Source organism: Tinamus guttatus, unplaced genomic scaffold (assembly GCF_059628265.1).
Source record: "Tinamus guttatus ecotype Peru unplaced genomic scaffold, ASM5962826v1 Tinamus_guttatus_pri_ptg000878l, whole genome shotgun sequence".
Classification (NCBI taxonomy): Eukaryota; Metazoa; Chordata; class Aves; order Tinamiformes; family Tinamidae; genus Tinamus; species Tinamus guttatus.
This window is the reverse complement of record NW_028289412.1, coordinates 154,519-178,402: the sequence shown is the minus strand read 5'-3', so window position 1 is coordinate 178,402 and position 23,884 is coordinate 154,519. Positions and strand designations below refer to the sequence as shown.

Below are 23,884 nucleotides of genomic sequence, written 5' to 3'. Positions count from 1 at the left end.
GGCCGCTGATAGGACTAAAGGAAATGGCCGGAAACTGAAACATCAAAAATTCCATAGGAACTTAAGGAAAAATTTCTTAAGAGTGAGGGTGACAGAGCACTGGAACAGGCTGCCCAGACAGGTTGTGGAGTCTCCTTCTCTGGAGATCTTCCAAACCCGCTTGGATGCAGTCCTGTGCCATGTGCTCTAGGTGACCCTGCATATGCAGGGGGGTTGGACTAGATGATCTCTAGAGGTCCCTTCCAACCTTAAGGATTCTATGATTCTATGATTCTATGATAAGATCGAAGGGAGGAAGCCTGTCATACAAGGAATAGTGGGATTTTTTGAGCATGTGGGGATACTTTACAAAGCATTGCCCAGTTAATCAACCCAGATATGCTACTATAAAACTTTATTAGAATTACACCAGAGAAGGCCAGCCTAGCAGTCCTGCTCTGTCACTCTTCTTCCAGTCAGGTCACAGGTTTGCCTTCTCCTCCTACCATTTCTTCTCCCATTTTCTTTTTCTAGACCAGCTCCCAGGCAGGCAGTTTTAGGACAAACATCTCATGTTTCATCACAATTCTATTGTCTATGACTGATCATCCTTATGTGTTCCTGAATTATATTTGCATCTGCCCAATAAAGGCAAGTCATTTTGGCAAATGGTATAGCAATCAGAATAACAGTGGGACTGGCAGTCAGAGCCTGCATTAATAGTTTATGCTGCCTCATTAGTCATGATAAAATTTTGTGTTAGGGTCATGTTTCTTCTTGTGTTACTAAGAATATTAAAACCTTCATCAACTAATTACTGTAACAATGTAGGTGATTATTTTTCAGGGGTATTTTTTTGGATATGACGCTTTCGAGAGGAACATGTGGTGGATTGTAATTTCTTCTCCAAGGGCAGACTGTGTCATTAAGCCCTTGCAATCAAGAAGAGACACGTTATATCCAGTAGTAGTTTATACACAGTTGCATGTGAATGGTGGGAGTTGTTTTCAGGAGCATACCTGGGACAAGGGCAGAGCAAGTGCCTTCCAAGCCCAACCTTAGGCATATGAGGCCAAAATGCTAAATGCATTGCATTTCCTTCAAGGTGGCTTATGCCTCATAACTCAAATCAGCTAATAAACTCCCGAGGCAAACAGCTGGTATTGGGCACACTTCCAGCACAACTGTCTTATGATGGATATATTTGACTGTGGCCCAAGGGGAAGTCAATCTCAAACTGTCTATAGCATATCACATGCATTTTAGGGTGGAAGCATAAATAATAGTTCAGTCTGTCCCAGGATGGTGCTAGTGACTTTTCTATATGGCACCTGGCGAACTGCAGAACTCATAAGGGAAAAATGGCTTGTAGGCCCCTTGCTTCATGAAGCCAGTTATGCGTCTGATAATTTTGATTATTGCAAACTGCCCCTTCTCATCTGTCACTTGTGTAGCTAGTAGCAGGAAAAACAATGGACTAAACACCAGTGCAGTCTGATGGAAGGTTTAGGTCTTTTGCAAACTGCACTGCATTGTGTATGCTGTAGAACAGCAATTCCTGCATATTTCCAAAATCCTTCCCAAAGTAACCTCCTCTTTTCAAAGAGTCTATTACTGAGGGATTGCAGCAAGCCAGAAGAACAGAAACATTTAGCTCCTTGTAGTCTTTCAGGATTTCCTTCAGAGTATTAACTCCAGTAGTGTCCAGAAACGAGATGGAAGAACAATCTACAACAATGGCTTGGAAATCAATTTGCTTGGGTACTAGTTGCATGATTGTTTCTTCCATGCCCAGTCCATTAGCAGCAGTTTGATCTTCTTTTTTCAGTTGCTGCTGTTCCTTCTTCTCATATTTCTTCCTTCTTGCAGCTTCTAGGTTAGGATCTAAGTCAGTCAGCCTGTACAGAGACTTCAGGAAGTAGTTTCTATTTGCATAGTAAAGTGGTGCTTCAAAACGAAATATTTTGACCTTTGGAACAGAAGAGAGGTTTTTGTATTCCAAGTCATCCTCATAAAAGTTGGTGTTCTGGATCTGACCAAGCAGGGCTGTCCGTGGCTGCTGTGTCCGAACAATGATACAGAGCATGGAGAAAATGATACCAACCAAAAGTCCTATTTCTGTGCTAACCAAGGCGGATGCAGACATAGTAATGACCCAAACCAGTGTGTCCACCTTGTTCACATGATATCGTGCTGGCACATCTCGGAACTTCCTCAGGGCTCCTCGGAGGCTGACAATAATAATACAAGCCAGGACACACTTCTGCAAGGAGTAGAAGAGAGGTGCCAAGAAGAGCAGCACCATCAAAACTACCATTGCACTAATCACTCCGGAGACTTGAGTCTGACAGCCTGTAGATGTTTTGACAAGTGTTTTTGCCAGAGCTGCACTGGTTGCAAAAGAGTGGAAGAAAGAAGGAATGATGTTGCAGAACCCCACAGCAAACATTTCTTGATTGGCTCGAATGGTGTAAGCATATTTCTTTGCACACATTTCAGAAAGCGATACAGTGAATGCAAAGCTTATTATGGCAAGTGGCAAGGCATCTACAGCGACGCGGAGCATTAAGTCAAAGCATGGCACCTTGGGAGGAATAAATCCTGTTGGTATAGCTCCAGAAACACTGGATGCGTACAGTTCATTCAGGTTCCCATAGTGTGATACCAGTGTTGCCACAACAATAACCACCAGCTCTGTGGGCAGGGGAAATTTCAATTTATGTTTATACCGATCTCCCAGTTCCTTAGCAGTGACCAGCACCACAATACAAATGGCACTTGTGATGACATCACAAAGGTTAGCCTGAGAAATGTTCTGGAAAATATTAATCCAAGTAATCACGAGCATTCCGTGCCCTTGGCTACGCGGGATTTTTATTCCAATCAGATACTTCACTTGGGCTGTTAAAATGGTCAAGGAAGCACCAGTTGCAAAGCCATCTAGCATAGACTCAGACAGGTACATGGATACAAAACCCAGACGAAAGATTCCCATTAGAACCTGTGAAGATAACGGGGCGGGGAAAAAAAAGCTTTACATTTGTTCTGCATATAATTAAGTATAGCTGGGAGGCAACTAGCTCTAGGCAAGTAACGTTTGCCTATTTGAATCTTAAGACAGTGAGTATCTTATGATACTTTTTAAAACAAGTGCATTCCTTTCACTGTTGTGAGATACTGCATACAAAAGAAATAATTTATGAGGTTAAAATAGAGTCAAATCTGTAACTCCAGCGTTGGTACAAAGTAACTCCACAGAAGTGGCTTGTCTAAGTTTTATTTCTTGAATGAAGATGCAGTAGATAGCAAAGTGTTTCTGTGTACCAAAGCCAGGGGCACAGAATTATTTCTTCATTCTTAAGTACTGAGAACTTTTGTCATGAGATCAAAATCAAATCCATTATCCCATGAAGGTAGGCCAATAGGTAGTGGAAAATCAAAACAGTGTTATCAGTCTTGCAGAAGACTGTTGGCCTGTGCTTACTAATAAAGCCATATGGCTGAGGATGTTTCTGTGTTGCCCACAGAGTTAGGATTTCTGAAGAAAACAGTACAGTCATTTAAGTGAAATGATGCTGCATTGTCATTCCTGTATGATAGAGGAAGCTCAATAATGCAAAGAAACTTTATGAATTTCATACCTTTCCTCTGGATATCAGCAACCACTTACCTGATATACTCCAGCTACAAATGTCAAGGCTGTAGCAATGCCGATAGCGTAGCATTCTTTCCCACACTCTACACTTGCTCCTCCAATGGTGAGATTGAAGGCAGTTGTGTTGGGTTGGCTGTTATTCCAGAGGGAGCCATCACCCAAGCCTGGCAGGGCATCATCATTCAAGTCAAACCCAGCCAAGAGAAGCTCTCGATCCACAACTTGTCCTACCATTAAGCTTATCAAGCTGAAAATGCCAACTGAGACATGACGGGACGTGCCCATTAAGAAATAAATGATGTTGGCAAAGAATGATGTGTAAAGACTGTAAATGGGCTTTAGACCTGCCAGCAATGAGTATGCAATTGCTTGTGGCACCAGAATGATCCCAATTACTAGCCCAGACATGATGTCCCCCCAGATATACTCTTTGCACCGGTATTTGGGAAGCCACTGTAAGACAGGAAAGAAGCCCATGATAATATTCTTCAGTTTCCCAGGGGTGCAAGAACAGCTCTTCCTAAGCTTGGCTAACATGAGCTTTTTTCTGTTAATCTTGACCTGAGTCTTTCTTTCCATAAAAAAGCAGGAAGAGGTGCTAATTTCCAGCCTGGTAGCCTCCAGTGGTCTTTCCATTGTGCCAGTGTTTACTTCATGCATCTGTTCCTGCAGTGGGAAGGAAATGCTGTTAGGCTGTAGCTTGTCAAGTTTTTCTTAGCACAGATATTTAATACTAAAAGTTCATCTTGTGTTTTTATTGAACTATCTATCTTCCCAATGGGAACAAACCACAGGCTCCCAGTGATGAACCACATAACACTAAGAAAGAAATCTGTATGCTGAGCCCTTTTCTACAGACATTCTTCTGCATACATTTTCTGCAGACATGTAAGAATGCATTCAATTGATTATAATTTGTTTTTCAAAGGAAAAATGGAGCTAAAGTGGTCATACCAATGGATAAGTAATTCCATCAGCTCTTCTGAATGCTGTAACAGAGAGGTCTCTGTACTTGACAATGTGAAATAAACATACAGTAAAGGCTGTCATCTTTCTGTGCATTTGTGGTGTTTGATGTGGAAGTCACATATGGTATAGTGATCTATCACTACAGGTGTTCTCAGTGCACAGGAGATGGCTTCTGCTAGAGTTCTTAAAGACCAGTAATCTTTGTGCACAAACCACCAATGGTCCTTTAGGAATTGTCTTATTTTACATAACATTGCACTGTAGATCATTTGATATGCAACTTTATTAATTACTAAACATTTCTTTAAAAGCACCAGTTGAGCAATCTTTGGACCATATTACCACCTCTGAAGAGTGCTACATGTTAGTATTTTCAGGAAAAATGGTATTTTCCCTATCTTTGCCTTCCACACAATAAAATATAACAAGTAGTTCTGTGGGCAGTGGAACAAAGATAGACCTGTTTCTAATAACTAAAGGATGGGGAAGTTTTTCTTCTCTTAAAGGAGGTACTCTATCAACATAACTGTTTTCGCCAAAGTTAGATTCTTATGTTTTTATTCAGTTGCAAATTACATTAAAGTTAGCTTAGTCTCCCCATAAATAATTTGCATGTAAGTGAGTACATGACTGAGATGCAGAACAACCGTAAAAGTACAGTTTAATAAAATAGGAGCAGGAATAGAGAAAGTGTCAAAGATTATGTCAACTGTCAAATCTTGTCTTCACATTTGCAATGGAAAGAAAGTAGAAGAGACTGTAAAGAATGAATGCCTATTTATAAATACTGAGAAATAATGAATGCCTCATTTTAACCTAGAAGAGAGAGCGTGCGATAATACTGACAGTCTGCAGAATGTATATAGGAGCGCGACTTTTCCACTTCCAGCTTTTCCCAATTTCATGAACAATTAAGATCTCTGCAGTACTAGAGATGACCTGCTAATGCTAGTGCTAAAGGTTATGGCCTCTTAGAAGGAAAGCAACAAATGTCAAAACATTTTAGAGTATTTAAAACTCTGATAAATTAATAAAGAATTATCTGCAGTTAAATGAGGACCTTTTCTGCTCTTCCTAAGTCAAATTTTCAGAGTTAGCTGAGCACCTGAAGGTATGGATTGGGACTGAGTGAGTTTTCAAAAATACCTACTTAGCTTGGTGCCCAAATCTTGCAAGAATCAGGCATTTTGTCTCATTCTTGGCAAAGGGACTTCCCGCCCAAAAGCTCTATTCCTCTGCTTTTTACAACCAGTTCAACCAATCTAATAAAAATATTTTATCTCCCTACCAATCTTGTTTGTGCAACATCATTACTAAAAGATACTAATTAATCTGTCCAAGTACACAGCAGAATTCATCTACACATCTTTATTTTGATAAAGTGGAAACCAACTAGGCTCTGCAGAGGTGAAAACAAAAATGCTTTCATTTGTGGTAACATAGATCTCTACATTGTGCAGAATTAAATTACTGTATTTCCAGATTTGGTCCATACTCAGAATCTTTGCTGGGAATGGGCGTGTGCAAAGCATGCATGAAAATAATAGCCAATACAGCCAATAACCAGTAGAGCTACTCCCAGCAGAAAAAATATAACTTTGGTGCTTGGTGAGTTCTTATGTGGTGGAAGATGCATGTGCATTAACACATTCAACAGAATAGCTGATTTTAGTAGCTATCACAACAAAGTTTTCTGATGCCAGGTGTGGCATTGCAATATAATAACAAAACTTCTGCTGGGTCCCAAACTGAAGCTGATTTTTTTTGTGATTCTCTATCTGCAGATGCCATACCCTTCAGTTCCCTCAAACTTGAAGTCACTCACTGTCATGGTGTTTTCTGATGTATTTTAATAATTTTAACAATTAAGTTTCTCAATCTACTGCCAGGACTCACCATTCCCTGTGTATTTTATTGTTTTTATTGTTGTTGTTGAGGGTATTTTCATTTGTTAGTGTTTGATAGCATCTGATTAAAGTATGGAAGTTGAGGCTGAGGAATTGCAGTGTACTTCTACTCTGATTAGAAGCATAATAAAAAACTAAAAGAGTACATAACCAATTACCCTTAAGCTGTTGCTCAGTAACACTTCTAATAAAAAGTGGCACATTTTAGAATCTTTTCTATCTGTCCTACTTAGCAAGGGAAGATTTGTAAGGATTTTACAATTACCTTAGTTAGCATAGCTGAAAACAGTAACACAAAGATATACATCTGTAGCTAGTGCAAAAGTCTGCAGCAAAATCCCAGATACTGTTTTAAGTAATAGCCTAAATTTTAAAGGTATGCAAAATTTAGCTACAGCTTTAAGCAGAGGTGCTAAGGTATGTAGTTCATAACTTGGTACAAGGCAGAAAAGAGATACTTTTGGAGATGTATGGACTGTTTGTCCATACTGAAGATTACCTGGGAAGTAGTAAAAATATATTTAAAAAAATCAGTAGATTTCTGTCCATCCAGATTACATTAGTTTTTAACTTCCTCTGTACATTTGTTATGTTTCTGAGTAAGGCTTAGGTCAGTCATGAAGGACAGTGAATCATATTTTTTAATATAATTAACTAGAAACACTGATGACTTTTTTATCTGTCTTGTTATATTTAAACTTGGACTGAGTATTTACACTATGCAAGATTTGCTTGGACTACAAGTAGGTTGGGTCTGATCTTTGTTAGAATGTAAAAATGAGAGAAAAGATAAAAGAAAAGAAATTACAAAACCAGGAGGAATGCTGAAGAGCATATGATTAAAGCTTACCAAATACCGAATATTAGAAGCTACAGCAAAGTCATTCATTTTTAAGATGCGAAAAATAATACTTCACATCTTACCTACATTAGTTTGGAAAATGAGATTTCTGTACGCGAAGACAGGGAGTCCTATTCAAATGCCACCTACTCCTTACAGCCAAGTGAATTCAGGCAGCCAAGAAATAAGTGGCCTTATTTTACATACTTACAAACTAGTGGGCAGTCAATATCCAATGGGTGCTTTTGAGAGACTGCTTGGAAAAGATTGCATTCACATCTGTACTAGACTTAGATATTTGATTGCATAGTTGCTTTCTGCCTCCCTCTAAACTCACACAATTTACTTAAAAATGATATATATATATAAAGAAAAAAAAAGTAATAATGCATATTTAAAGCCTGTACAGCTACATGGCAGATGCTGATTGCTTTTAATACTTTCAATTAGCAGAGTTTTTCTTTTTTTTTTTTTTTTTTCCCCTGGAAATCTTTTAAGAGTTTTGTGTACCAGATAATAATATAGTAATATATATGGGCCGTCTGCCTTGATGGAAAATCAGAATGATAGCTCTTTTTGAAATGCAACAAAAACTTATAAATTGCAGAAAAGGTAGTTTGCTAAAGCACAATTCTGTTTGTTAGGCATTTTTGATGCATGTTAGCAAAAAGGTCAGAAAACAGTTCCTGATGGAAACTGACATGCTCAAAAAAAAACACAGCCAAATGCTAGCTAGGGATCATTATTTTCAATTTTATTTTCTCCTGAAAATAAGGGTTTCTTCCTCAATATAATTTTAAGAATGCTATGTAAAACAAACATGCTAGCTGTAAAATACTTGGCTCTAAAATTAGGTGTTAGTGGTATCCATTTGTGGCAGGCATCATTAATGTTTACAGTTTATTCACTGATTTTAGAATATAATAAAGCCACACCAAATCATACTGGGGGAGTATTATTTGCAGTAAATCGTTTTTCAACTAAATAGCCCAGGAATTCTCAGACTGGTTACATATAGGTTTATAATGACTTAGCTATGTCACTGGAACTATAGAAAAGAAAATGGAATGCATTGATTGTGTGATGGCCCCTAAACATTTTTACTTCCCAGCAAAGACCTCTTTCTACCTCCAAAGACAAGAGCAGGGCTGTGCAACTAAAGTGGTATGATATAGAACATGTCTATCCATGGTATACTTTGGTATTAATCATTATAAACTGTTTAATATCAGTGGAAGTTACTTAAATATATGCATATATATATATATATTGTCTATATCATTGCAGTGATAGTAGTCTGTCATTTATAATTGTATTTTGATGTTTGCATTCTGCTAGGTTAAGCTTTTTCAAATCTACATGATCATATGGTTATAAAGTTTTGTTTGGATTTATCTTATAAATACAAATTTCTCTGAAGCCACCGAATTAGCACATCTGCAGCTTAGAAGAAAACTCTAAATAGGCATGGGAATTAGTGATACTTTTTCTGCCCGAGCTTTGAATTTCTTGTTATTTCAGCTTAAATGCAATTACTCTCTTTATCTTGTGGAACAGAGAAACAAAGCAAAAAAGAACCATTCAGGCCAACCGGCCTGTCTACTTTCCAACTGGCCTTGGTCCCGTCTTTCTTCCTGCCTTTTCATCCCATCAGTAAATTAACAAAAAGGTCTCTGCATGGGAGGAAACATTCATCACAGCATGTTCAGCAGGATTTCTCTTGGCAGATTTCTTGATAGACTGTGCCTTTTGGGACATACTGACCGCATAGTTCAGGGACTTCCCCCAGGCTGCGTTCTGGTGCATATTCTTGTCCTCCCATCCTAATCTTCTACCTCACAAAGTAATTAACTGAATTGCTCCAGAAAGCGTAATAAGGATGGTGACACTGTTTCTCTGTCATAAGGAAATAACTGAAATGCTGTGAATCATGGCTCTGTACCGCTATCTTTCTTGCTTGCTGACAAAGCCATTGCAAGTGAAAGGTAGGAAAGAAACCTTTTACACATTCTGAGTTTTCTCTGTGTTGAAGACTACAAAAAATCAATCATCAAACAATGTGAGTGGAGCAGGCACTGCAGTTATCAGGTTTCTTTTTTTCTTTTTTTTTTTTTTTGTATAAAGCACAAAAAAGTCACAAGAGTAACAGCAGTTTATCCAATCACTTTATTTATAACATTTCTATGTGTTTATCTAACTGTTCATACTAGTCTTTTTTTTTTTTCGAAGCATTTTCTACCTATAAGAATCCCTGCCATGGTCTCTGTTGGCTATGACCACATTAGTGTTCCAGTTTTAAGCAAAAACACAGTTTTGAAAGAAAAACACTAGTTTGCCTCATTACTCTGCAGAGGTTCAGTGTGCAGAGGAGTGCTAGGCATGCAAACCAGGCTTTTTTTTTTTTTTGGAGGAAAATACCTAGAAGCTCCGTTCCAGTGCACTCTGACCCTAATTGGACTTAAAAGCCTGAGCCAGCAATTGGTTCTTTGAACAGGTTTGAACAGATGTGGTGAGGACATTTAGCCTAGCGGACCATCCTAAATTCAGTCGGAAATAAAATGTCCTGAGCTGCCTATAATACAGATATCTGGACTTCAGGACATGCTGCTTTGACTTATGATCTGCTCCTATTGTGCAGAATTACTTGGAAATGTAGACACAGCCCTTGAGATTTAGAAAGGATGAGTCAACAAAACAAATCAAATGAATGCTTCTGTTTTGCATCAGCTCCTGTGTTTCCAGCTTCACCAGGATCTAAATGTACTCAGAACCAAGTCTAAGCAAGGTACCAGCAACCAAAATACATTTGTTAAAACAGTGACCTTGCAAACATTTAGGCTATAGGCAGACATTACAGTACTGTAAGCATTGCTATGCTTTTGGGAAAATCATGTGAAATTTGATGGGCTTGGTATATATTTGACTATATCTGGGCAAAAACTTGCAACTTCCAAACATTTTTCTTTTGAGTTTCAAGATTATTTTATTTTGAAAGTCAGGAAGAGGAAAAAATACAAATTATAATCTATGTGGTAGATGTGGTAGATCTAAGATGGTAAAAACAGGTTAGTGTAAGTCCTCTTACAAACTAACACAGTTTATGGTAAGGATTTATTCTGAGAGTTGAACAATCCCCTAGAGTTCTGATTAAAGTGTCCCATTGACAACTTTAACTGCCACCTATTAGTATAATTTAGGATTTCCAACCATGTTAGGCTCCTTTTCAAACTCATGCATTCACTAATAGCTATGATTCAATTTATATTAACTCAAAGAATTTTCAGCCTTGGATCCGCCTAAGTAAGGCTGGTGCTGCGAGGTGGCAATCTTGATTGTGAGCAGCACAAAGCGGAACTCAGAATCCGCCAGCAGCTGTTGTTACGGTTCATGCCTGATCGTATCTTCGGAAATGATCAAACTTCTGCAAGTAGTGACTCTGGTTCTCTAGGGAATAATTTTGTTCAGAGTTTTCAGAACATACTGATCAGAGTATTGCCGTGCACTTGAAGATAAGACTGTCTTATTCTTGTGGGCAGTGCTAGAGCATGACCACCAAAAGGATTTTTTTCTGTGGTATTAAAGAATGCTCTTAGCAATCAGACTCTTCATCTTTGAAGAAGTAGCTGGTTGTCCAAAATGAAAGTCTGTTTTTCAAAAAATCTTTCAAGACAGCTTTTCAATAATTCAGTCATCAGTCACACAGCTAAATAGCTAAAGGTATTTTATATCTGTCCTTCTGCTACATACTTGTTAAGATGGCTGTTGAACTACCTTAACTTTTAGAGGAAAACAAGTTCCTAAACAAGCCATTTCTTCTTGTCATGCTATGCTGATAGCTTTTTTTTTTTACTATGGGTAATAAGTATGATGCCTTCGGATATCCTCTTTCATATTTAACCACTGAGAAAATGCTCAGTTTTAATTTTAATTTAATATTTTGAGATTTAAGTAGGCTTCATATATGCTACCTTTATAAGTACAGAACAACTCATGCGGCAGTGCAAGACATGCAGATGAGTCTGGTCTTGATAGCATTTTTTGCAAGGAAAGTTATTTACATACCAATTGTAGCTCACTGCATTTTACAAACCTCTGACCAGTATCTGCATTATCAACAGTATTTATGAAGTGCAGAATAACAGCACAACTTAACAAGTAACACCAGTCTGCAAGGTAACAGAAAAGAGGCAGTTTTGCAGCCTCAAAAACAGACAACAAACAAATAGAGCTTGAGTTTGCATATGGGGATGTGTAAATCTCTTACCTGGGCAGCTTTTTGACAGGAATGTTTCAGCTCTGTGCCTACAGTTTTTGCACACTGGTATGAATGAAAGTCTTCAGTATGGTTTTGCTCTATTTGCATAAAGGATAATTATTAACTATGTAATCTTCATTGTGAGAATGGGAAGTAAAGGGATCTTGAGCTTGCTGCTTGGTATTGTGTTGTTATTTGTACCTCTGAAAACTCGGAGATATATATGGCACTTGTTAAGAATTTGAGTTTAAATAATAGGTAAGATTATTAATTAACTAACACTCACCCGAAAGTATGCTGAGTACAGGCTAGTGCATCTCTGACCTTTGAAGCTGCTTCTCATTTCACATTTGTTATGTTGTGTGCATCCTCATGTAGCATCAGTTTTTAATTTTATATATTCAATGTACAAAAATAGAAGTGTGATCTTGCCTGAGACAGATTAGTGCATTTTGCAGGCTGGAGTAGGTACTTTTTTTCTGCTCTACACATAGGATAGGACTGCTAGAGGTCAGAGTTCCCTTCTTACATGTCAGTTCATTCAGATCACAAGATCTCAGTCTCTTCCTTGTAAATTGGAGACTGTAAAACATAGGCAGGAGATCAGTGGGACAAAGACTGTCTTTATGTTCAGTGATTGTAAATGAACAGTGTGTAAATGACTGAGCTACCTGTCTGTTACCTTGTCTTCTGAGTGGTGCATACTTATCCAAATGACAAATAATCACCAGTCATGGAGGTGACAAGTATTATTTAATGCTACTAAGCAGTGTAGTTGCATAGATGGGGCACAAGGCCAGGACCCACAGGAACTGTATTCATCTTCTAATTTTGTCATGGCTTTTTTGTATAGTGTGAGGTCAGTCACTTTTCAATATTCTTATCAGTCAAATTTTTTGGTCTGCAAAATAAAGGTTTTGGAGATTAATATGTTTCTCATCCAAAGAAGAGTGAGTGTGCCATGATGGGAAGTGCAAGGCCCCAAAAGGTTTTATTGCCAGATGATCAAAAGTGGTTCCTGTTTTCCTGCCTGTAGAGGGTACCCCTGCAGGAGTAAAACATACAGACACATCTACAAAGGGACAGGTCAAACATCTTTGCACAGATTTGGCCAAGGGGAGGTGGAAGGGACCTTGACAGATCTTGTAGTCTGCCCCACTGCTCAAGCTGTGTCATGTAGAGCACCTTGGCTTGGCCTGTGTCCAAATGGCTTTTGAATATCTCCAAAGATAGAAATTCCACAACCTCTCTGGGCAACCTGCGCCAATGCTCAGCCACCTTCACAGTGAGGATGTCTGCCGGTAGACAGAAGTTCTGTGTTTCAGTTTGTACACTGAAAAGAGGCATCTTCTTTACCACCTCCCTTCAGCTATTGAGAAGATCCCCTTGTGTCTTCTCTTCCCTAGGATAAACAATCATAATTCTCTCAAATGACAAATGCTCTAGTTCCTTGATCTTTTTACTAACCCTGCTGGACTTGCTCCTACTTGTTCCATGTCTCTGTTGTTGTAGGGATCCCAGAACTGCACCCAGCTCTTCAGTATTCCCCTCACTGGGGCTGAGTAGTAGGGAAGGACAAGCAACAGGCTCGATATGTCCCTTTGCTGTTCCCAAAGTAGCTCTTGAAAAGAACTGTGCATATAACATGGACATATTAGTGCACATATCCACATAATGAATTTTGCATAGCTGAAGCTGGAAGAGTACTATGTCTTTTTGGTCCTGTGCATCAAGGAATGGAAAGTACCTTTTTTACTTCTGCTCATTTCTCTTCAAGCTTGTAGAGCCACCTCCATCATTCAGCTTTGTCCTTTCATCCATTTTATTACCTGTCTCTCAATACCAGAGTCATCGCATCTAGTGACCTCTAAAATTTTGCATGCTATTTGCTTCAGGACTAAAGTGAATTTGTCTACTTTGTCTCCTTTGCAGCCTTTATCTACTAGGATCATATTTGCGATTATAATTGCACAGTGTTTGGGTTTTGCCTGTTAGTGAAAGGCACCTCCCTGAACTTCCCTCCAACACGACTTTTCCAAATCTCTGGCTCTAATAAGTATGAAAGAATGTTCAGGGTATCATTTGATTCTATCAATACAGAATCACTTGTAAATGTATAACTTTTTTTTTTTATTTTTTACTTCAAGCTAACATAAAAATTACATTCTGAAATTTTGAATTAAGTAAATTTTGAGATCTTTAAGCACTATTTATGATGACAGTACATAGACATAGAAAAGAAGGAATGGAAACTGGGTATCTCTGAACAGGATAATTCCAAATGAGAGAGAAAAAAAGGACAAAATAAAGCTGTCTTCTTTTATTCTGTCTCCAGGATTTGTGAAAACAGTCTAATTTGGAAGGAACTGCATTTTATGAAAAATAAGTTTTACTTAACCTACAAAAATCCTGACAGTGGAAGGTTAATAGTAGAGACACTAGTGCACCTCGATAGCATGAATGTATTTATCAAAGCTTCAGTGCAACAATAATTTCTGAGTGGACAGATCCTAACGTTCTGAATTCCATTGGCACTAACAAAACAGGACTGAGTTCTAAAGGCCTTTATGTAAAATTCTGTCAAATACTTAATTTTGTATTTGAGAAGCAATGGTAGTGACCTGAAACAACTCAAAGACATGCTACAAACGCTTAACACTGAGAAGAGGAAATTCATTAAAAAAAGTTTCTGAGCATTAATCACTACTTGAGAGTTTATAGATTTTATCTTTTATATGGCTTCCTCTTTATGCCTATATTCAGACGCCTGATATTAATTGGATTAAGAACTGTAAAAGTTTAAAATATGAATCTACCTGAGGGCACTTGGAAAGTCAACGTGGTAAAGAAAATACATTTGGCTTTGTTGTTAACTTGAGGATTTCATGAGGTTTCAGAACAAGTCACAGTATTTCTACATACAATTCATATCTGGTAACAAATCTATGTGCTTGAAAAAATCATAGTGCACTGTAAAATTAGTCATACAGGGAAGGTTAAAAGTGCTTGTTTATTGGGCTACAATCAGTAACATCAAATCTTCAAAAGTACATAGTGCAAATGAAATTGCCTTGTTCTTCATTCTATGATTTTTTTTAGTCTATAGATGCAAGGATCCATAAAAAATACACCTCAGTCCAATGCCTTCATTAATTGAAATCCCCTTACACCTCGAATTAGTTGCAGTGTATGTTTATACCATAATGACGATATGCTATGCCTAATAAAATAATGTCATTTGCAGAGGATACTAATACTAAGCATTCTCGTTTGTCCTTCCAGTTGCAATACGGTGCAGTTTTATTTCTTTTTTTCATAAGGATTAGTGGAATTCACAAAGCAGTGCAGTACTGCCTCTGCTTTCATCTTACTGTAGCTTAGCTTTCTTAAAAACTGAAACAGCTACCTCAGACAGAAAGTACCTGGTGGTGCTAAATTCTGTTTCTATGAAATTCTCTTTCTGGAGATCAGAGCACTCTGTGTCTGCCATTCTTTGTGGTTTATTCCCTGGTATTAAGACCACAGAACTCATTGAGTTCCCTTGTCTTTGAACTGCATGTCTTGCACTGCTGCTTGAGTACACCCAGGCCTCTTTAGCTTCCTCTGTTTGCTGACCTGCAGGGTAATTCATACTTGCCAGGCAAAACCGCTTGTTTACCTACTAGAATTTAAAACAACACTCAAACTCATTAATGCTTCAAGGACGGTTTCTAGGAAGGAGAGACTCAGAGTGCTTCATGGTCACATTACTCCGCTTATACGCCTGTACACCAACAGCACTGTCGCAGGAATGAATATTGTGAAATGATTAAGTAAATTACTTAAATCCAGAAAAGCAGAGAGGAAGACTTTGCACTGCACTGTGATGAATTGGTGGTATTTTTCTGAAGCAGAATACTTATTTTATACTGTGACTTAAAAGCTCAATTTTGTTTAGAGAGATTGTCCCCACTTCCTGTGAACAAGAAGTTCAGTATAGACAACAGTCCAAACTTTTCATTTCCTCCCAAAACAACCAATCTAAGTTTAAAACAGTTGTGTGATAAAAATGAAATACCATTAAGTATTCTAGTTTTTCAGAAAAGAGCACGTTCAAATGACAATCCTATAAGACTGCAATTTGCACACAGGTGCAAGCTTAGTTCATTATAAACAAAGTAACTTACATTTAAGTCTGTACATACAATGTGAAGTATCATTAATTATGTTGATTTTTGTGTCTCAAGAGAACCAGTAGCTAGTGTCAGCAGTCAGCGCTTACTGATGGGATTATGAACATTTCCAGTGTGGCTGGAACTGCAGGCAGGTCAAGAGCTCCAGCAGTGGTCCCACACCAGAATCAAAAGTTAAGAATAAAGATCCAATAAATACAACACTGAAACATCCAAAAGGCAGGCTAGATTCCGGATCTCCTCAGCATTCAAGAATAAAACTATTAGGCTTTATCTTCAGACTCTGATTAACGTTAAAGATGTTCTTTCTAGTTTCAGGGCAAAATATATGTTACAATGTATTTAAACTTGGGCCTAGACATCATTCTGTATGGCTGCCAAAGTTTGGTTGCTGTGCTGTAAGAAAGATGAGAGCACCAAAAGTAGGCATCCACTACAGAATTATTTTGTCAGTGTCCTCCAGTGCTATCACAGCTAAAATTTTGTTATTCCAGTGCACTTGACAATGCAGAACTGGGGATAATAACGTAAAGGGAGCGGTATCTTGAAAAAATACGTGGACTCTTTGAAGTACTAAACCCTGTTGGTTGTGGAAAGCAATGGCCACGCACACCCATGCAGTCCAAAACAATATATAGAAAAACCTTCCACTCCTAGCTTCTACTCCCTCCTTCCACTCATACACAGGTCTCCCCACAACAGCCCAGGATGGCTTTTAGATCCTGCAACAGCAGAAAAAAAAAGCTACAAAGTCTGTGGCATATTCATGACAGCAAAAATAAAAGCAATACCTAAATCCTTCCAATAACACAGAATTTGTTAATTAAAAATGCATAAAGTTTCCCCTATGTCCCTACCAGCATCACCTGGGAAAACAAATCTATTGTGGTTTTCCAGCACTTTTAAATGCACTTATATATTGCACTTAATATTCCTTCCCTAGCTGTGGTAGATTTCTACTGCGCATGAAACAGTATATGTGGAAGACTGCTACTGATTAAAATATATATACACATATATCTTCTGCACCCCTTGCAGACAGAAGAAACTGAAATTTGCCATGTTCAGTGCAAATGTGCATACTCTAAACTGAGTAAGACCAGCCTTTACTAGGCATCCCTCCTGTTTCTTGCTGCAAACACAGAGCCATTGGGTAGCACTTACCAAAGGCACAGGGGAGCTGCGGTAGTCTCACAACAGTAGTAGCACAGTAGTCCCAAAAGAGTAGCACAGTAGTCCCAGAACAGTAGCACAGTTCCTCTGAAGATTTCTACAGAATAGATTACAAATTCTGTTGTGATAAAGATTGGGTCTGCCCAATTATATTACTCCACTAGTATTTACAGTCAGATAACATTAAAAAATGTAATACTGGAAAAGATCTTTGTCCTGGTGTAATTACAGGTAACAGATAAGGTTAAAATCATTAAAGTACAGATTCAATTTTCTGACTTGTGTAAGTATGATGTTTCTTCGGGGACCAGTAATCTGTGCCTTCTTACTCATCTCTGTTTTTGTTTTAATACAGTCTGTTGTCCTATGTGGAGGTCAACTAAAAGTCCACTCTCTGCCTAGGCAGTTTCATGAAATTTGCATATTTGCTTCATTTAAACTAAAAATATGTTACTGCATGTAGTCAGGATTAAGATAGGCAGTACGTGGAACTTCCCTACATAGTGCTGGGTTCTCTACAGTAGTTAATATAACCATATCGTTTGGAAATGGATTTTCATGAAAACATATTATGTATGGAAGGGCATCGCTAATAAATTATATGTCTAGGAAGAATTTACATACTTCAGGTGCCATCAAGTGTAAAATGCCAGAGCTTGTTTGCTTGTCAGCTTTTGTCTGCAAAACAAATGATCTGTTAACTTTATGACACTGTTCTTTACCCAGAATTGATGTCCTAAGTAACAATTGTCAAGAACCAGTCTTAATGAGTGAAAATTACTTCCAAGATTTGGTCCTACGAAAAACAAAATTAACTTACAAACTTTCACAACACTTGTCTCCTCTGGAAGAACGGCATCTAAATGACAGATGTTCCCCACAGTGGAGGCTGCCACTATGGAATTCACTTGTAGAGTATGTAAACGTAAAAGGCTCATAGTAGTCAGATAGCAGCTTTGTCACGTGGTCAAATCTCCTTTTCAACCATTTCAACCCTAAGGAGACAGACCTGTGAAATCAAAGTCTGTTTATTGAAAAGTTTACAAAGAACATTGCTACCAACATTCTTAAGTCTTAGAAGTAAAAATAGTGAGGATAGTTTTCCAGGAACATTTCCTTCATGCGTTCCTTGCATTCTTAACTGGATACTCCGTGTGCAAAAAAAATGAAAGCACTGTTTACTAACCCTATTTTAGATGTTCACGTAATTACAGAACATAATTCATTTTTATTGTGAAAAGGAAGATATCTTCCATTCCAGCATAAATTGTTTGGGATAAGAGAGAAAGAACAAAAAAAGACTAATTATGGATCAAAGAAAAGCAAGGAGTGGAAAAGTATTCTTTACCGTATTTAATAATATATTGCAAGCTTCTTTTGTAATGCCAAGAGCAGGTTGTCCTGGTGAGGCTGCATCTGGAGTATTGTGTCCAGTTCTGGGCTCCACAGTACAAGAGGGATGTGGAGCTGCTGGAGAGAGTCCAGCGCAGGGGCCTGGAACATCTGCCCTATGAGGAGAGGCTGAGGGAGCTGGGCCTGTTCAGCCTGGAGAAGAGAAGGCTGAGAGGGGATCTAATCAGTGTCTATAAGTACCTCAAGGGAGGGAGGGAGGAGGATGGTGCTGGCCTCTTTTCAGTGGTGGCCACTGACAGAACTAGAGGTAATGGCCACAAACTGAAACACCAAAAGTTCCACAGGAACTTTAGGAAAAATTTCTTAACAGTCAGGGTGACAGAGCACTGGAACAGGCTGCCCAGAGAGGTTGTGGAGTCTCCTTCTCTGGAGATCTTCAAAACCCGCTTGGATGCAGTCCTGTGCCACGTGCTCTAGGTGACCCTGCGTGTGCAGGGGGGTTGGACTAGATGATCTCTAGAGGTCCCTTCCAGCCTTAAGCATTCTGTGATTCTATGAATTACCAATTCTTAGTTTGTGGAGAATTACAAGTTCATATTTCATTCAAAACTGCCTGTAAATGCAATAGATTAGTTTTATCTTCTCAGTCATCAGAGCTTCTGCCTTTTTTATATTGTAGAGTCAAGACGTGACACTGGACTGCTATTTAAAGATTTGCTCTTTCTGAATTGGGTTATAGCACTCATATATCATTTCTGAAATATACAGAAACCATTCATCATAAAAATTCTGAAAGAGTAAGAGCAAGCAGCCGTGATATTGACTCTGTGCATTTTCACCATCATATGTCATCAAATATGAGTAAATTAGGAAATGCACTCAGTATCAGCTAGCGAAGACCTCTTCTAATTTTCACTTTGCATATCAGGAACATAGTAAAATAAGACATGCTACCGAGATGATGGTCTTTTGCAGATAAGAATCATCACAGAACGCTATGCCTCACAGTATAGCTATCATAAAAATAGATCAAGGAGCAACTGGACTTAACCAGACACTCTACTTCAGTTAGACATTACAGAAGTGCTTAGAAAGCTAGCTTAGAAAGCTAGCTATAAATTTTCACACCTTTGTTGTTCAGTTTCATATTTTTGGTTTTCATAAGCTGTTTTTTAAGTGTCAAATTGGAGGCTTCTCACTAAAAATCTTCATTCTACCACACATAAATAGGCTTTGAGAAAGTTAAGCTAGATGATAGAAAAAGTGGAACAATTTGACAAAATTTCAGATCCAGTTACCGTATATGAGTGAAACTTGTGAGCAACATGGTTGCAACATGAGTGCATGTGAGTTATGCAGGGAATACTTAGTGGAACTCTGCTGAATTCAGTTTTTGCAGGATACTGGGTAGCAGCCCTTTTCAAGCGAGGGCAACAATTCAGATTCTTTGGGTTATGAAAACAAATAAGATATATTCTATACTACACTGTGATTCACATACTTTTGGATTATACTGCCACATCGATCTAACAGGCAAAATAATAAAAACACACAAAAAAGCTGTGAAACATAGGAAATAACAATAGCAGTTGTGATATGAGACCATAAAATGATGCCAGTCATGTGCATTGGAGACTCCTAATAGTAAAGAGGAATATTGGGCTGAGTACTTGAGTCAGGATTCTGGATGTATATAGAAAGAGTTAAGTTGCCATTTTGAAGGAAAAAGTTCAGTGGCAGCTTTCCTTGGCAATGCCAAAAGGAGTTTAATTCAAAGTAGTGCTAGCATTTGGTGATCATTCTTTATGCATCTGCTTACCCTTTAATCTTCACTGTGTATTTAGTCTCCCCACCACCTCTCTTGAAGCTATTTGCTTGTAAACCACCGTTAACATTATACTTGCAGTCATGAGTTACATGGGTACAAAATCACCTCCATAAACCAAATCAAGTCAGAAAAAAATGTCAGATCTAGCAGCTTACATAGAGTGACTAAGCCTAAATTTCAAAGTGCCTTTAAATTAGTATCGAAAACAACAGTCAAAAAGCATTTCCTGTTGCTGGATTTTCCTTATTGTTACTGGATTATTTGCCTTTATAAATGAATGTAAACACAACAGATCTTATTATCAATATATAAATTATCCTTTTTTACATGGTCTGATTAGATAAGTTCACATGGCTGGAAATGACAAATTATAAAAAACCTTGCACTGTCACCTAGATTGTTACACTTCCATAGCCTGTTTTCCTGTCACATCTTGAGTTTGTTTTAAAATTTGGGAAGAGATGGGGGAAGGAGACACAGGAGACTTGACAATATTTTCCTGGCAAGCTAACTCACCTCTGCACAGGGAGCTGCTGGTGCTTTGTCTGCCTCTCTCCCTCTTCCCTCACACACAGCACGCGCATTGCTGAAAGAAGGACTGAGACTGTGCTCACAGCGGCAGGCTGAGAAAGAAGTGGTAAATCACAGGCCGCGATTTCTAGCAGCTCGGGAGCGTTCACTGTTTGCTTGCGTTTGTGTGCATGTCGGATTAGCCATATTGCAACAAGGATTTTGTGAGTTGGTTTGCAAGGTAGAAGTCAAATGATGCTGATTTTAAAGAGGAAAGCAGCTAGTTAAGATGCTGCATAAATCAAAATATCAAAATCAATTCTGTTCTTTGTGTATTCAAGGAAGAAAAAATAGGAAAAAAAAGAGATTCAGCTGAATGCACAGCCTTCTGACTGTTCTGTGCAGAAAATAGTGATTCCCAATAAATAACAGAGGTTATGTTTTGCATATATGAAGCCAATTTGTTCCTAAAGCACAAAGATTCATCCTCCTCCTTCGTTATGTGCATATATCATGCTGGTTGGTTGTGTGGATGGATTAACTATGACAAGCCGTGACATCAGCAAGGGCTGGATGCTGCCTGGCTCTGCAGCTCTGTAATCCGTCCTCCCCTTATTGCCTGGCTGACTCACTCACGCTACAGGGAAGCCGAATTGTGCGCAGCAGCACAGGCCTCCTCCTGCCCTCACAGCACTGCGCAGTGCGGGCTGAAGCCTTTGGCATTCTGCCTGTGCAGAAGCCATACCATGCAGCCTGTAAAGCAGGCAGACTTTTGATCCCTGCTTGCACAAATTACGTATTTGGGAAACAAATGCAGATAAGCATTACTGCTAATAAAAGTGCAAGTGATAAAATATGCCTGTTTGCAATGGTGAGGGCAGTACTCTCTGGCCTTACAGCTATGAAACTTCCCCCCCCCACACACAAAATTAGGAGCTAATTTGGTCTGCAGAGCCTGTGTGAAAATCATAGTCTCTGTTTTTCCTGCAAAGCAGGAAGAGACAGAATATAAGAACCTACAAAAGGCTCCATCCATCTCCTCACGTTGTCATAGGTATTTTGGGACACAGGAATTTCAGAGAGGGAGAGAGATTTACTGTAGCTTAAATGATAATAAGAAGCAAAAATAAGTAGAGCAAGAACATGATGCAAGCAGGTGTGGTATGAGTGAATACCATACTGCTGGCCCCCACTGAGTTCAGGCGGGAGAGAGGTGTTTATTAATAAACCACAAGCTCGGTCATTACATAGTTACTCATTAATCATCTTGTGCTTAAACGTTAGGTATCGGTTTAGTAATTTTTAGTAGTTTTTTTTTTTTTTAGTTGATATTGAGGAAGCCTGAAGCAGCCTCTGGAAAGGTGAATGCTAATGCTAACATATTCTGCCCTTCATAATGCTCACAGACCCCTAGGATCCGGTATTAAGGTCAGGAGTTTTTTTTCCAAGTACTCAGCAGAATAAGGTGGTTATGTAGACAACTGGTGGTTTTGGAGCAAAGTCTTTGCAACAGCCTGAACTTTGAAATGTCTTCAGTTCATTCCTCATAGCTACCAAAAGTCAAGTGAAAAACAAAGAAGTAGGATCCTTCTGTGTGGTAAGAGGGACATGTTGTTGTCTTGGAAAAGATAAACCTGCTAACATATCCTATCCAGTACTCTTGACTTTCATCCTAAAGACATTGAGTCCCAAAGCTCATGTGCTACACGCCCACTTCCATAGCTTAGTCCTGTGTCCAAGTTTAAAAAGACAGTTACTTCTGAAGACAGGTATTTCTGGAGAACATGATGGCAGTAGGAGATTGAGGTGGCATAGCTGATCAGTGCTTACATCTTTCCAGTCAGCATCCCCCTGAAGCAGTTCTCTCTATACCTGCAAATAGTGAGAGCCAGCTCTGAACACCGAGTTCCTTTCCAGGGTAGAGGGCCAGCTTTTTCAGCTTGGCTCATCAACTATGTAGCACCTGTTCTGGAATCTCACAGTCTCTGAAATGGCATGAGGGCACTAGTAAAGCAGTGAACAGTTCCTTGGGGCACCGTATCTAAGGAAGGTCCTCACGGTAATACCCTACAGCAGCAATTGTTTACTTTGGAGAGGGAGCATGTAGTTATTATACACATTAATACTCAAAAAAACAACAGTGACTGTGGTTCCCAGCCAAAGACTGTTAGTCCACGTGCTGGTGCTGTGACCAAGGGAGTGGGTGCTTGCACGAACCAGATTACCAGGCAGGATGGACATGGTTTGGCACACAGCTGGGCATCTCTATCTACTTAATGCTGGCATATAATATGGTCATTATCTCAGCTGAAAACACTGCATGGTGCCTGATATGAGGCACCATGCACTGATATGGTGCACTGCAGTTAAACCTTCTGCTTATCTCTGAGTAGGACTGTAAAAGAGAAAGCATCCCAGGAAACAAACACAGGCTTTTCTTGGGTAGCTCTCTTAGAGAATGTGCCTTTCAGTTCTTAGGTCAGACACTGCCTTGCTGAAGATTTTTGCTTACTGCAAAGGTGTCATTTGTACCTCACTGTTGTCACTTTTTTTGTGGCTGCATATGCCACTGGTCCAGCAGTCTTTCCCAGTGTAATCTCCTAACAGAGACGTAAGCAGGCTCTGCTGTCTTAGGAGTGGTTGTAGCCAGTCAGTACCACTCATCTACCAGAGGAGAGGGTGCAAACAGGCAACGGACAGGACTGACGGTGTTACTACTGCTGTCCTCAGGCATGGGCAAAGCAAGCTGAATTACCAGTCATCACCCATCTTCTGATGTGTAATTGCGTCCACCAGAAAAGCAGAGAGGTTGCCACACTAGCTGAGTCAGAATCTATGGGTAAGAAAGGCCCTGTCCTCATATATATACATATCTTCATATATACATTTGTGTACATGTGAGTGTGTTTGTATTTGCTGGTCATATCAATACTAGGCCAGATAAAACTCTGTTTAACGAAATACCTCTAATGATAGTCATGCCAAATGGCACCTTTGAATTGCTTATGTGGGACTGTGACCTACCCACAAGGTATCAGCCATTTGATTTCCTATTCCCAGGAATATTGTTCAAAATATGACAGTAAAGTTTGATGAAGTTTGCTTGAAGTGCTATCAGAGAATCAATACTTGATAGAAGATTACTGGGAAAGGAATACGCAGTCTGTGGAGTAAACCAGCTTCAGGCCCGGGGGGCTTGTTTGGGTCTTGGTGCCAGAGTGCCTCTAAACATGGGTAAGGTG

The 23,884-nt window shown here is 39.0% G+C and overlaps 2 protein-coding genes across 4 annotated transcripts in view; one reads left to right on the top strand and one right to left on the bottom strand.

The window, feature by feature from the left end:
• Positions 1-23,884, top strand: part of IDUA (alpha-L-iduronidase) — a 45,145-nt gene that overhangs the window by 6,920 nt on the left and 14,341 nt on the right.
• On the bottom strand, positions 1,045-17,050 carry SLC26A1 (solute carrier family 26 member 1). Of its 3 annotated transcripts, none has more exons than XM_010219960.2 (3): positions 16,943-17,050; positions 3,650-4,300; positions 1,045-2,980 (listed from the first exon to the last, which is right to left on the bottom strand). In XM_010219960.2, exons 2-3 carry the CDS (start codon positions 4,292-4,294, stop codon positions 1,457-1,459), a joined length of 2,169 nt encoding a protein of 722 aa, XP_010218262.1. In that variant the 5' UTR covers positions 4,295-4,300; positions 16,943-17,050; the 3' UTR covers positions 1,045-1,456. The 3 variants fall into 3 exon arrangements, with proteins under 3 accessions (XP_010218262.1, XP_088394018.1, XP_088394019.1); XM_088537892.1 differs by lacking the exon at positions 16,943-17,050 and adding an exon at positions 11,616-11,632; XM_088537893.1 differs by lacking the exon at positions 16,943-17,050 and adding an exon at positions 7,435-7,456.

Excerpts from the sequence above, each read along its gene's own strand:
- SLC26A1 (XM_010219960.2), bottom strand. The coding sequence starts at position 4,294 with ATGCATGAAGTAAACACTGGCACAATGGAAAGACCACTGGAGGCTACC. Across the intron at positions 2,981-3,649 it reads TTGTAGCTGGAGTATATCAG|GTTCTAATGGGAATCTTTCG; the intron begins GTAAGTGGTTGC and ends TTATCTTCACAG.